Genomic DNA, 15,248 nt, shown 5'->3' on the forward strand with positions numbered 1-15,248 from the left:
CCTTTGATGCTCCACACACACCTCTACTTCTAGGACATTGGTGGCTCAAAGAACACAAGCCCATTAAACTGGTAGCTTAATAAGTGTTTGGACTGGAGTCTCTTCTATAATGAACACTAACCTGAGGGGAGCTATGGAAACCTACAACTCACTCATGGCAACTAGTATCCTCTTGCAGAGGAAAAAGTTGTTTTTTTTCCAAAGCAAAGCAAAGCAATGCAAAGGATGGCTCCCGAGCCTATGTTGGATCTTGTGTGTAAATGTGTGCATTCACTCCACTCTGCCTGCCTGGTTCATTCAGGTTGGCTTACCTGTCCTTTGTTGCTGATTAAATCTTTGCAAATAAACTCTGTTAACTCTGATCTTCTATGCCCTGCTCTTGTGAGTGAGCACTGCTCTTGCTTTGGTGTCATGACTTTTGCTAATTCACATATATGGACTTAGTGTTACTACTCTGTTTTTGGACATTGTGTGCTAACACTGTTATAACTTTCATTAGCATCATATTATCAGTTTTACTTTTGTTGATAGTAGACTTTCACTCTTTCAAACAGCTTCTTTTAAACTGTGCTGTATATTAGTCTGAAATCAGAAATCCACTCAAATTCATATTTAAAAGGAAAAAAATCAGCAAATATACAAATACTGGTAAAATTCAAACCAAATGCAAATTATCTCTTGGTGTACTTTTAAAATGTCTAGAGGACATTCAGTTTGTGGCAGATCTGTGTTTCTCACAGATGTTTGGCCATTATTAGAGGTTAACACCATCAGAGCTCTGCTGCTGTTGTACCCACATTCTCACCAAAACACTTCCCCTTCAGTTCTTAGGAAAAAAAAGAGCAGTCAGTATTTACACAATTGCATTCATCATCTTCTCCTTTTTTAAGGCATCAAACACGTCACAAATGAGCTACACACTCATTTTAAATTTGCAGGGGTTTTGACAGTCTGGTGTGACCTTTGACCTCTAATTTTCTTTGGTTCTCTATATTTTTATGAACAGTTACAGTGAGGTAGTGAGATGATAACCACAGGAAGTCAGCACAGCCTCTCTACATGAAGCTCTGTTTCAGAGACTGTGACTGTCATTTTTGTAAAAAGCAGGAAGGAGAAAGACAGAGAATGACGACTCAGTTCAAATGGATTAAATTCTTTTCATCAGTTTTACTAATGCTTCAAGTAACAGGTAACAATACAAATACATTTATAAATGAAATTACAAAAGTCAAGTTTACACAATTGATTTGATTGTATCTTCACAGCAGCAGCAGCAGTTGAGTTTATTATCAGGGATGAAGGTGAGGTCACTTTGTCATGTAAAAATGTGACAGATGATCAAGATAAATGTAACAGAACTACCTGGCTCTTCAGTAAATCAAACACAGCAACAATAACACTGTTTGAACACGGGAAGATTCACCAAGGGGCCGAAAATAAATCAGACAGACTGAGTGTTACAGCAAAATGTTCTCTGGTTATAAAGAAGCTCACAGCTGAGGATGTTGGTCGGTACACCTGCAGAAGGTTCAACAATTCAAAACAACAAGGTTCCGACTCTGTAGCTGAGCTGTCTGTTGTTAACAGTGAGTATTTCCATCATAATGTTTTCAGACTGTTAGAACATCAAACTGAAACATTACAATAACTATAATTATAGTGATGATTACTGTAAATGTTATTCTTGTTCCCTTTTCTTTTCTTTAACAGTAACTGAACATAAGGATGATGACACAGTGACATTAAACTGCTCTGTGTCCACATATCAAGGATGCAAATACTACACTGTGAAGTGGCTCTATGGTAACAAAGACCTGAGGATGTCACAGTCTGCCTGCTCAGCCAGTGTGATCTTTACAAGATTTGATCATATTTATACATCCAAGAGTTCTGAGATGTTGAAGTGCCAAGTGACACATGGTGGAGACATGCAGGAGTTTATCTTCAGGATTCAATCTTTTGATCAAGAAACACATGAGAATGCAAGTCAGTTCATACAATAACTTCAACTGTTATAAAAAGTAAACTATTTTGTGTGATTTTAAGGTTTCATTTACTTTTTGTTTTTACTTCGAGGGTGTCTTCCGAAGATAAAATAGCAGCACTGCTCAGTGTTTAATCAGACTTAAGTTATCATGATAGAGAAAAAGTAGAGTCTTAGATTTTAAGCTGCTACTCCTGTGTGCTGGGTAGGTGCTGTTGCGCCTGTGGTGAGGTGTGCCAGTAGCGATGCTTCCTCTTTTTGGGAGAGCCTAAAATGTGGGATGCAGCTGCAGGGAGTTGAGGTGCATGGTTGTGACAGCAAATTCTTTGTTGAGCAGGCAGGGATATTGAATCCCTGAAATCAGGCTGTGTTACTTATGCGCTACTACTTCTTTGTACTCCTCGCTAGACCCCACTAACCCTTCCTCACGTGGCACCACCACACAAAAAATGACTTTCTTTATCACTTCTGAGGGGTTGAAGGCTGCTGGTCTATTATTTGCTCACATTGTTCTGTCATAATGGATTGCAAATGTGGAAAGTGTGGTCTGAGTAAAAAAACTAAACCCAATCCAAATAACAATAGAGATTAGCAAAATAAATCAGGAAGTAACTAAGTACTGAGACAGTGACTAACATACGAACTTGACAGAGATGGGAAGGAAAAAGAACAACAGACTAAACCAAATAACCTTAACTAGACTTGAGACTCAAGCTACTTGAGCAAATGTTAACCAAGAATAAACAAACTAAGAACCACACGGAGCATTAAATACTAAGATGAATTGAAAAGTAAGTAAAACTCTGTTAATAAAAGGATCACAAAGTTCTTCACAATAAAAAAACAAAACAAAGCAAGAATGAGGTTACCTAAGTGCACGTCCAAAAGATTCATTTTTTCGGTTGTTTTTCTTGGGAAAGTCCACATACTATCATTACATTTCATTACATGGTAAAAAATAATGCACTCATTTGCTGTCTGTGAAAAAATAAAATAAAAATAAATAAATCCCATTAGCATTTCTTAAAATTAAATTGTTTGTTTTGAAGACAAGAAATCCTGTAGATGTGTAGTAATGGGACAAAAGAAAAGAGGGAAGGTAGTTTGATGCTTTTCCACAACAACAACCAAATGTTGAACTGTGACACAAGAGGCTGAACTTCATATTCTACTTCCTACTAAAAGTCAGTGAAAACAGTTGTTCAGTGAAGTTACAATCATGACCACGACCATAGCTAGTATATGTCAGAAACGAGCTGTGTGGCAGCAGTTGTACCCAAAATACAGGACTCAGAAGATAAAGAATAAACTTAAAAGTTTATTTATTACTCTTACAAAATCAAAAAAAGCAGGTCAGGAGCAAATAATCTAACAACTAGAAACCTTCTAAAAAATATACTCGAGAACATTTGTGCTGGGTGGTCCTGGGACAGGGACACAAGAACATTAGGGAGAACATGACAAACAGCAAAGGGAAACTGATACAACATATAAGACAATAAGAAGAGACAAGGGAAGCAGAACTAAATACAAAGCACTAGCAGTCAGAGACAATTGAAATAAGACAGCAAATAGCAAACAGTGAGACCAGGACGAAGTCATATGAACTTGATACACAGAGACGATAAACAAACATGGAGACAAGATCGGAGGGACGCAATTGGAGTCAAGTGGGGAAAAACAACCTACCATCAACAGTCAGGGGACTAAAGTCACAGATAACAGGAACGTAAACATTAGACTATAAACAGCTCAAACATAAATCCCATCTCAAAACCAAACACACAGAATGAGCATAAAGAACTGTTAAACAGGAGCACAGCACTAAAGGCAAGAAATAAACCAAACAAACTTATATATGAGTTAAGTGAAAGAAAACCAGTGAAAAGTAAGAAATTACAGAAAGCAACACCGAATACAGAACCATAATGCAAAGATGATCAAAGATATAAAACTAAAGAACATGAACATCCCAGAAACAACAATAAACCCTGTATTCAAGACTGAGGGACATGACAGCATGTTATTTTATTCAGGAAGGATGAACTTTTAATGAACAAAAGCTGGTCGTTTCCAGACCATAACACAACCACAACAGTGTATAAATAAAAATAAGTATATTTGATTTATTATTTATTTGCTGATAGAGCTGAGTGTTCTCTTCTCTTTTACCTGCGGGACACTAAACAGACAGGAATCTACAGCTGAAATTATCTTAATGCTTCTCTTTTTCTCCAGGATGGTGGATGTTTATTGTTGTACCGCTGGGGTTATTAGCACTGATAATAAGTGCTGTTATAGCCATCAGATGGAAGAGAGCTAAAGGTGAGCGATTTCACCAGCCTGAACTTTTATGAACAAATGGAATGAAAAAACAGAATGAAATTTAATTCTAAAAACTTGAATTGATTTCTCTCTTTTTTTAGGAAAAAAAATGGAGACTAATGAAAATCCTGTGAGTTATATCATAATTTCTTAAACTTTGTTAGTGTACTCATACCACGGCCGTTCACTACAGTTACTGTGTTATATTTTTTATCATGAGGCCAGAAGATAAGTGTTTTTGTCAGCTTAACCAACTGACCTGGTGTGCTTACAGTCTGCTGTGTTTATGAGGCTTCTTTGTTTGTTTCAGGAACTGAATTTAAACCCTGCAGTGACTCCGTCTGCTCCAGGAACCATTCAGGAATCTGTGAGATTAAACAGTTACTCAGCACTTGTATTTGCTCTCTTATATGTTGAATCTGAGCATTACTGAGCAGTCTTTATATTGTCTTCACTGTGCAGGCTGCACCCTATGCCTCCATCAGCTACACCAACAAAATCACCAGTAAAACTCGGGTAAGCTGTCCTGTTGGTTGTATAATTGATGTCAGTTAATAACAATAAATGAATAAGCTGGTTCTCAGGAAGATATTTCCTCTATTCTTTTAGGATTTTATTTCAGGATTTGTTGTTGTAACAACCCCTTTTTGTTCAGAAGGGGGTGCTGTATACAAAATATACAGTAAAATACAAAACAGGGAGGTAATGATTTGACATCATGTGCTGTGTGTGCTTCCAGGTTCGAGACAAAAATGAAGGTGAGAGAGTTACGTACTCCACTGTGAACGCTTCCTCCATGGATCCCAGCAACCTCTATGACACCATCAAGTAAACAAAAAGCTTCTAATCTAAAAGAGCTGTTGGGTTGCTCAGTTGAAAAAGAGAAAGCTGGCACGACAATTAAACAAACATATTGTTACATACATTTATTACAGTATGTTGTGATGCCATCTGCAGGTGAAATGACATAATTGCTCGGGAGTTTTTGGCAGTGATGGAGGGAAAGTTTATTTTGTCTATATATGTTCTCAACTTTCATTTCTGTTTTTACATATTTATCACATTTACATGTTTCAGATCATCAATAATAATATAATATAATATAATATAATATAATATAATATAATATAATATAATATAATATAATATAATATAATATAATATAATTGGACAAAGACAACCATAGTAAATACAAAATACAGTTTTTAAATTATGTTTTCATTTTTAAGGGGAAAGTTTATTCAAATCTACTTTGGCAGCAAGAACTGCAGTCGAGAGTTTGTGATAACTGAAAAATTTTTATTTACATCACTGTGAAGGATTTTTTATTATTATTGTTTACATAACCTGCTGTGTAACCCAAGTAAGGTTGAGCTGCAAGGCATGAACTGATGGCCAGACATTCAGGAGTTTCTGGTAGAGAGCAGAATTTATGGTTTCATCAATTACAGCAAGTCGTCCTAAAGGAGCAAAGTATCCCCACATCACTGCCACCACCGTGTATGATTGTTGGTGTGATGATCTTTCTATTAAATAATGTGTTCGTTTTATACCAGGTGTAACAGGTCTCAGATCTTCCTAAAAGTTCAACTGTTGTCTCATCAGTCCACAGAATAGTTTCCCAAAAGTCTGTGAGACTTCATGTTCTTCCTGGTCAGCAGTGGTTTTCTCATTGAAAATCTCCCATTTTTGCCCAGTGTGTTTCTCATTGTTGAATCATGAGCTCTGACTTTAAGTGAGACAAGTGAGGCCTGTGGATCTTTAGATGCTGTTCTTGGTTCCTTTGTGACAATGAGATGAATTGGTGATGTGCTCTTGGAGTAGCTCTTTGGTCAGCTGGCCACTTGTGGGAAAGTTCACCACTGTTCCAAGTTTTCTCCATTTGTGGATATTGTCTCTTACCATGGCTCGCTGTACTCCCAAAGCCTTAGAAATGGCTTTGCAGTCCGTTAGAGACTAATAGTGACTTTGTTTCTCAGATGTTTCTTTAGATCGTGGCATGACGTGTTGCCTTTTGGGATCTTTTAATCTACTTCACTTTGTCAGACAGGTGATAACTGGGAGTAACCGGCAGTTACAGTTAATTTTTAATTTAACAAGAAATTTTTAATTTAACATAGTAGGCTTGGGTGACTTTATTTCCCTTAATAAATAAAGACTTAATTTAAAGACTTAAAATTTTTCATATTTACTCTGATTATCTAATATTAAATTTGGTTTGATCTGAAACTGATCCTATAGCTTTTTTATATGTTTGTTAAGTGACTGTCATGCACTGTATAATCTCAGGACTTTTCTTCTTCCTCTTTTTGAAGCACATTGAGCTTTTTGAGTAAAATGAAATGACCAATATATGGAAGTAGGTATATTCATAATATTGTTTGAAGGGGAAAGCCCATTTTAGTGTTTTATCATTGAAACATTTGTGTAATGCAGTATAATAGTTAGCCATCAAGTTAGAGTTAACTCTAAATAGATACCCTTAACATAGACTATGCAGTACACACAGTGTATTTCACAATGTCAGTCTAGACAATTAAAGAAATATAAGTGGTAAGAATGTTTTAGTGTCTTTGTGTGATGTCACTGTAACTCTTTTTTTTAGTATCTCTGTGTTGAGCTGCTTAATTTATCTATTTTAATTTTAATTTTGTATTCTGTAATATTTTACTTTGAATCTGAGTAATTGTGAATTAAAGCAATTTTTAAACTGAGTTTGTGGCTCATTTTACCTGTATATTGGAAAAGTAACCAATCAAAGTCAAAGTCAGCTTTATTGTCAAAAACCATATGTACAGATCATACACGGGAATTTGAAATTGCAATGCTCCCACGGCCCTCAGTGTTACAATAAAATGGCCTAAAGATAATCCATGTGTTTGAAGTTTAATTCTTACAATAACTTCATCCTGTTATTAAAAACAATTTTTTTTGTGTGTGATGGTAATTTTAAGATGTCAGTCACTTCCATTCGTTTACTTGGAGAGTGTCCCCAAAAGATAAAACAGCGCTGGTCAGTGTTGAGCAGTACCCTGTGCCTATCAACGATCAGTGATGGATTACTTTGGCTATGATCTGATCACTAACGCCGAACAAGTAAAAGAAAACAGGCTAAAATAATAAGTACACTAAAGTTTTCTTTCCAAGAATAAGTAAAATTTAAAAAACTAAATTATTTGCATTCAGTAGACAACATCATGTAGAGATGTAGTGATGTGTAAGAAGGAAAGAGGGAGGTAAGTCTGATGGACTTTGGCGCAAGAGGCCGCTGTTCATATTGTGCTTTCTTCATAAAAATCAGTCAAAATCACTCAAAGAGTCTTTCAGTAAAGTTACAGTCATGAATACATTCATATTTTATTTTACTAGGAATAATGAACTTACCCTACGCCAAAGTAAATTATATTTGATTTATTATTTATTTCCTGATAGAGCTGCAGGATTTTCAACAGATTATTTAAACAAAATAATCCTGAGAGGAAGGAGGTGAAGCACAAAATTAACAGATGTCAAGACCAACAGGAGAAAACACACCTCAGAGCACAATATTGTGAAGTGAACCGAGAAGTGAAGGAGAGTGCCAGACGAGACAAAAGACAATTTGTGCACAGTATGACAGAAGAGGCAGAAACAGCAGCCAAGCAGAACAACATGAAGAGAGTGTATGAGATCACCCGGACCTTGTCAGGAAAGAGTTTCAACCCAAGTAAGCCAGTCAAGGACAATAATGAGAAAACCATCACAAGGAACAAGAAACAAAGAAGAAGATGGGTGGAACATTTCGAAGAGATCCTGAATCGACCAACACCACAAATAGTCCCTGACATACCACCAGCAGAAGAGCCCCTCTGTATCAACACCAGTCCACCAACCAAGGCAGAGATCACCAAAGCCATCAAGTCCTTGAAAAGGACAGGTGTGGCAGCAGCAGTGGAGATGTTACATCCTCTCCTAGTGAAGATATGGGAACAGGAGCAAGTGCCTGCCGACTGGAAGCTTGGCTACCTGGTGAAGCTCCCCTAGAAAGACGATCTATCCCTGTGCTGTAACTGGCGAGGAATTATGCTGCTGTCCATCCCCAGCAAGGTGTTGACCAGAATCATCTTGGAGAGACTGAAGGAGGCATTGGACAAGAGACTGAGATCAGAGCAGGCAGGATTTAGACAAGACAGATCATGTACAGACCACATAGCCACTCTGCGCATCATCATCAAGCTGTCTAACGAATGGCAGTCTCCCTTGTACACAATCATCATCGACTTTGAAAAAGCCTTCAACAGGGAGACCATTTGAAAACTGATGCAGCACTATGGAATCCCACAAAAGCTCAAAAAGATCATCAAACAACTATACAAAGACTCATCCTGCCAGATCATCCACAGTGGAAAACTGACCAACCACTTCGCAGTGAAAACCAGAGTGAGGCAAGGCTGCATGCTGTCACTGACAATCTTCCTGATTGTCATGAGAAGAACCACAGAGGGCAGCATTACGATATCCAGTAGACCTTCACCAAACAGCTGGAGGACCTGGATTTTGCAGACAACGTCAGCCTTCTGTGCCATAAGCAGCAACATGCACAGTCCAAGCTTACCCGGCTCGCTGAGGAGGTAGAAAAGACTGGCCTGAAGATCAAATTCAGAAAAACAGAGGTGATGCAGCTGAACAACCGACAAAAACATCCACTGCAGCTACAGGGAGAAGACTTAGTGGAAACCGACCGCTTTGTCTACCTTAGGAAGCGTAGACAACAGCGATGGCAGCGCAGATGAAGACGTTAGGAGCCGGATCAACAAAGCAAGGCTTGCATTCAATGTCCTGGGACCCATCTGGAACTCCAAAGCCTTATCTCAGCGCAGCAAGATCCACATCTTTAACACCAATATGAAAGGAGTCCTCCTGTATGGGTCCAAGACGTGACGGGTGACCAACCCCATTACCAGCAAGATACAGATCTTCATCAACAAGTGCTTGCGGCACATCCTCAACATTAGATGGCCTGAGAAGATCTTGAACACAGACCTGTGGCAGAGAACCAGACAGAACCCAGTTGGTCAAGACATCAAGAAGAGAAAATGGGGCTGGATAGGCCACACACTTCAAAAACCATTCGACAACGTCACAAGGCAAGCTGGAACCCACAAGGGAAAAGGAAATCGTGGAGACCCAAACAGATGTGGAGGAGATCTGTTGAGAGCGAAGTAAAGGCTGCCGGAATGACGTAGACCCAGCTGAAGAGAACAGCCCAGAACAGAGTCCATTGGCGTGGTGTTGTTGTGGCCCTATGCTCCACCAGGAGTCTACAGGCTTGATGATGATTTAAACTAAATTATTTTAACTGCTTTTCTTTTTCTCCACGATGGTGAATATTTATTGTTGTAGTTTTGGGGTTAGACAAGTTGAGTTAAGGAATCGGAATAACTTTGACTTTACTGACCACTAGTGAAGTCTGTTTGTTTCAGGAACAGAATTTAAACTCTGCAGTAACTTCGTCTGCTCCAGGAACCATTCAGGAATCTGTGAGATCACACAGTTACTCACCACATGTATTTGTTCTCTTATATGTTGATTCTGCATTTTACACATTACTGAGGAGTCTTTATGTTGTCTTCACTGTGCAGGCTGATCCTGAATATGCTGTTCCCTACACCTCCATCAGCTACACCATGAACACCGCCTCTAATCAACAAACCAAAAAGTAAGAAACATCTGTCACAGAATAGCTAAATTACAAGTGCCCTCATTTTTTTTATATAATTGATAACTAGTTTAACTCTGTCAGATTGTATAAAAGAATAAAAAAAAGTTTCGTTTTAGGATCAAGTTCCCCACTTTTATTTAAAGTAATAATATAATATTACGTTTTATTTCAACCCACTGTATTTCCATAAATACATTATACATCCATCTACATCGACATCTGCATACCTCACTTGTCTTCACGTAGTTACTTTTGTACTTATTTATTTATCTTTCATTATTTTTATCCTTATGTTTATCTTTATTTATCTTAATGTCTTGTCTTATTTTTATCCTTATTTATCTTGTTCCTTCAACCTAATTTGGCATTTGTTTATGGACAGCAAAGGAAGAATTTCATTGCACAGAGAAATGCTATTTCTTCTGTACACATGACAATAAACACTTTGAATCTTTGAATCTTGAATAAATAGTCTTTTGCTTTTGCCAGGTTTGTTGTTGTAACGAGTCCTATTGTCCAGCAGAGGGTGCTGTAGGCTCAAAATAAAGCAGGGGAGGTAGCGATCTAATGTGATGCAACTGCTCTAAACACAAGCACACGTGACAAAAGCCACATGTGATATCAGCTGTTTCTGTTTGATAACCAGTCATTTAAACACTGAAAACAAACTGTCACTCTGTGTGTGTGTGTGTGTGTGTGTGTGTGTGTGTGTGTGTGTGTGTGTGTGTGTGTGTGTAAAGTATGAAAATAAAGTACCCTCATGATATATTTTTTTGAATTTTCTATGATAATTGTTTGTAGTAATAAACCTTATTCTGTTACACTTATATGAAAATAAATATTAATACATTCATTCAAGTTTGTATGTAATTACAGCAAAGTGTGGACAGGTTAAAAACATGTTTGGGAGTTGAATTAAATACACTTAGCACAGAAACTCAAGGTGTGTTTTCTATGTTTTCACTCATTTTTATTCCAGCAGGTCAGTGTAAACTTAATACTAACTGTAGCTCTTTATTAATGGGGAACATGAAAGCTGTTCCAGTCTGGTTGCATAAGAATAACGGCAGAAATGTAAGAAAAGACTGTTGAAAGTCATGATGAGGAAGTCATGGCTCAACAGTTACAGGAAAAAGATACATTTGTGTTTCAAGAAGAAAAGCGATACTGAGAGACATGGCGGTTCAATCTAGATGGATTAAAATGGCTGTGCCTTTTATACTCATACTGCAGTTTACAGGTAAGAAATATGTACAATAGAGAAGGATTTTTTTAAACTCCTCTTTCTAACTTTTCTTTATGGAATCTTTATGTAGCATAGACAGCGATGCTGTTTATTTCACCAAAGCAAACAAAGATTACATGAAAAGTAAATACATGTTAAGTGTGTAACTTATCTGCACTCGTGTAATGTAACATTTTCGATTCTCTGTTATATCCTCAGGAGCACTAAGTGGAGATCTTTCGCTCTCCTTCACTGTCAGAGATGGCGATAATGTCACTTTGCCTTGTAAAAATCGGATCAACAATCATCACAACTGTGACACTACCACCTGGATCTTCACTGATTCAAGAGGCACACCAGCAGTAGAGCTGGTTAATCTTGGACAAATCAAAGAAACAGCCAAATCAGACAGACTGAGTGTTACAGCAGAATGCTCACTGGTTATAAAGAAGGTCACAGCTGAGGATGTTGGTCGTTACACCTGCAGACAGTTTAGAGGCAAATCAGGGAGACAGCAAGGTCCAGATGCTGTGGTTTATCTGTCTGTTGTTAGCAGTGAGTATTTGCAACACTATATTTTTGAGCTCAAACCATGCTGTTAGAACAACATGCTGACAAGTTACATTTTGAAAAAAGGAAGCTTATATTTATTTGGTATTTCTCTTGAATTTCATCTTTACCAGTGACTGAACAGAAGAAAGCTGATGAGGTGACTTTAAACTGCTCTGTGTGGACATATGAAAGGTGCAAACACAAAGTGAAGTGGATCCATAACAGTGAAGCTCTGGATAGAGATTACTCAAATTTAAAAACATCTTCCTGCTCTGCTACTGTGACTTTTCTGAATGATGCACACACTCACATATCGACTTATGACTTTAACTGTAGCGTAACAACAGAAGAAAAAAAAGAGCAGCTTTTTACCTTCAGCACTCAGTCATCAGGTAAGAAACCCGGAGAGATTCTGAAGAACTTTTCAAAATCCTTTTAAACTGATATAGACAATAAACACCTGGCTGAATTTTGTTCTTTTTTCAGGTAAAGAAGCAGTAACAGCAAAATCATCAACAACAACATCACCAACAACAACATCATCAACAACATCACCAACAACATTATACACACCTAGTATCCCAGGTGAGTTTTGTCATTTGTTTGTTTTCTTTTCTGTTTTTCCCAATAATAACTGAATGTCAATCTATAATTTTTTTAAAGCACATGTTGTTTTTTATTTGTTTTAAATTATCTCAGAAAATTAAATACTTTATATTTTTGTATTCAGGTGCAGATCAGGTGTGGCCGTACATCCTTGTTGTTGTCATTTTAGTTGCAGTTTTAATTGTGGCTGTGAAACTAATCTGGTTGAAGAGACTCAAAGGTGAGATAAATTAAATTAAATGTCTCTTAGTGAGAAATCTGAATAAGGCTGAATTTTCTTTGTGGAGAAGAATCTAAACTTGTTTGTTTGTTTGTTTATCTTTTCAGGGAACAAAATAGAAGCAAATGGAAATGCTGTGAGTTGAAAAATATTATTTTTTAGACATTTTGTATTCTCTAGATGAGAAACAATGCAGCAAGATAAACAGTGTTAACGGTTTTGTATTAAAACTCACTGGTTCTTGCAGCAAAAGATCAGGAAAAGGAACGAAAGAGGGAACAAAGCCAATTTTTGCTTTGCTTTTATAGTTATTAATGCTTCAAATGACAACCTGCTAACTGATGAATTTCTCTCTGACTGCAAAAAACATTATATTATAGGCCTCAAACATGGTGTGTATTGTGTGACTGTTGTGTTGCATTTTCTCTATTTAAACTCTGGATTTAAAAAAAAGTTTGCTGCAGATGTTTCAACGCTCACATGTCATATTTCACGCAACTTAAAAGCTGCTGAGATGTAACGCATACACTAGACGAGTGATGCTTAAATTCTTCAGAGACCAGAATTAAATCAGTTCTTACATATTTATTTCTTCAGGGCCTGACCTCAAACCCTACACTCACTCAGTGTGCACCAGAAACCAGCCAGGAAACAGTAAGATCGTCCACACCACACCCAGAGCGGCTGTTGTTTCAATTTGTTCAAGAATGTGTAATTGCAGTAAGCTAAAAGTAGTAGTAACACTCTTCACTGTGTAGGTGGATCCAGAAGCTGGTGTTTCCTACGCCTCCATCACCTACACCAACAAGACCCACAATAAAAACAAAGTAATGTATATGGTCAGAGTTTCAGCTTCATTGGTGCATTTATAAATGATGTTTTCACTGTGTTGTGTTACATCTGGTGAACTATCCTGTGCTCTGTGTGCTTCCAGATTCGGGGTAAAAATGACAGTGATGAAGGTGAGACAGTTACCTACGCCACTGTTAAAGCTTCCTCCACAGATGCCAGCAGTCTCTATGCTACCATCAAGTAAAGAAAAAGAGAACTTAAACATCAGATTGCTGCTTCTGTAAAAAAGCTTCTCATCTATAAGAAATTTGGATTTCCTCAATTTAAAAAGAGGAAGCAACAACTCAGCTGTGTGAGTCCCTGTAAATTGGCAGTAATTTATGAAAACAGATTTTTAAAAAATAGATATTAACGTGTATAATGATATAACTGTTTTGTTTTATTTCCATTAATATTTAAAGGGGAAATGAAATGGAATCATGGGTTGGGTCAGGGATATAAGACTTACTAGAACAGGATAAATAATGTTACATGGAGGACATTTAGGAATGTAGTGCAGGAGGACATGCAGAGGATTGGTGTGACAGAAGAGGATGCTTGGGATGGGGCGAGAAGGAGGCAATTAAAATAAAAAAGAAGAAGTAAAATGACTGAATGAATGAAACTCTGAAAATCAAAAGGCCGTATGAATCATGTCACCATAAGGAAGTAAGAAGGAAGTTACATGCACACATGAGTAACGCTACAAATAGATTAGGCCTTTCTGTTATTTTGGAGACATTTGCATGAGAGAAAATGAAATGAGCTGTATGTCTGTTTCAGCATGTTGTGATGCCACCTGCAGGTAAAATAGCATAATTTTTGTGGATTAATATTCATTTTAAATTTGGAATTCATAGGGGATATGTTTATCATCTGTCCTCATTATGCCTAAAATGAACACAGCAATATCAAATGTGTCAATTATTGCCTTAGTTGCTTTCTTTGTTGTTGAACAGCCTACAGAATGCACATTCACAGGGTCACTTATGATAGATCATGAAAATTAGTGACTATGGTCAGACTGTTTGAAATTCTGTAGCCCATTATTATTTTATTCTATTATTTCTATTACTAAAATGTAATATTTAATATTAAAAGTCTCAGAATTAGCTTTAAAGTATGTTAGGCCTGCAGCTATCTTTCCATCAATTAATCGAGTGATCGGATAAGAAATGCTTTTGTTTTATTAATGGCCAATAATAATTATTCAAAAGAGAGAAAAACAGACATCTTTCAGAATAAACTGCTCATTGGTTTACACTTTAGAAAATGCAATGTTTTAAAGTTTAACTGCATACAAAGACCCTGCCAACAAAACCCTTTGATTGTATTTATGTGCCATATTGAAATTTAATTTTTTTTTATAAAGAAAACATTGTATTAAATGCAAAACATATATAAATAATATCAAGTAAAAACACTGTCTGCATTGAAGAGTCCTGAGTTTTGGGTCCTATTTCCCCACATCGCCACGGTCTGCCAGCGCAGTCCTTGACATAAACATATATCAGACTAAGTTAAGTTAACAGTTCATCTAAATATTTTAATACAACTTCTGGAGGCTAACTGCTGATTTTACACCGTGTAAAATAAAGGGCGATGGATGGAGCAGCTACACAGTTCCCTTTGGACGCTATACACACGTTTTTCACTCTGCTTGAGCTCACTGTCTCGGTAACGGCTCTTTGCTTTTGTCGGTGTGTAAACAGACTCCAGCTCCACGTTAAACTGTGGCCGCGTCATCATTACTGATGCTGGTGTGTTCTCAGTGTTTCTGTTTAACACTCGTTTTATTCACATG

The 15,248-nt window shown here is 37.1% G+C and overlaps 2 protein-coding genes across 2 annotated transcripts; both read left to right on the forward strand.

The window, feature by feature from the left end:
- The first annotated feature begins 1,059 nt into the window (after positions 1-1,059).
- Positions 1,060-5,141, forward strand: LOC148098488 (uncharacterized). The gene is made up of 8 exons (XM_087852608.1): positions 1,060-1,189; positions 1,266-1,586; positions 1,711-1,986; positions 4,223-4,309; positions 4,411-4,439; positions 4,620-4,676; positions 4,772-4,825; positions 5,049-5,141. Exons 1-8 carry the CDS (start codon positions 1,060-1,062, stop codon positions 5,139-5,141), a joined length of 1,047 nt encoding a protein of 348 aa, XP_087708734.1.
- A 6,045-nt stretch (positions 5,142-11,186) lies between these two features.
- On the forward strand, positions 11,187-13,684 carry LOC148098489 (uncharacterized). The gene is made up of 9 exons (XM_087852228.1): positions 11,187-11,250; positions 11,455-11,790; positions 11,919-12,179; positions 12,274-12,372; positions 12,518-12,613; positions 12,721-12,749; positions 13,211-13,267; positions 13,372-13,440; positions 13,548-13,684. The coding sequence occupies exons 1-9, from the start codon at positions 11,187-11,189 to the stop codon at positions 13,647-13,649; spliced, it is 1,113 nt and encodes a 370-aa protein (XP_087708354.1). The 3' UTR covers positions 13,650-13,684.
- The last annotated feature ends 1,564 nt before the right edge of the window (positions 13,685-15,248 follow it).

Source organism: Neolamprologus brichardi, chromosome 15 (genome assembly GCF_056152115.1).
Source record: "Neolamprologus brichardi isolate AB-2024 chromosome 15, ASM5615211v1, whole genome shotgun sequence".
In the NCBI taxonomy this organism is placed as follows: Eukaryota; Metazoa; Chordata; class Actinopteri; order Cichliformes; family Cichlidae; genus Neolamprologus; species Neolamprologus brichardi.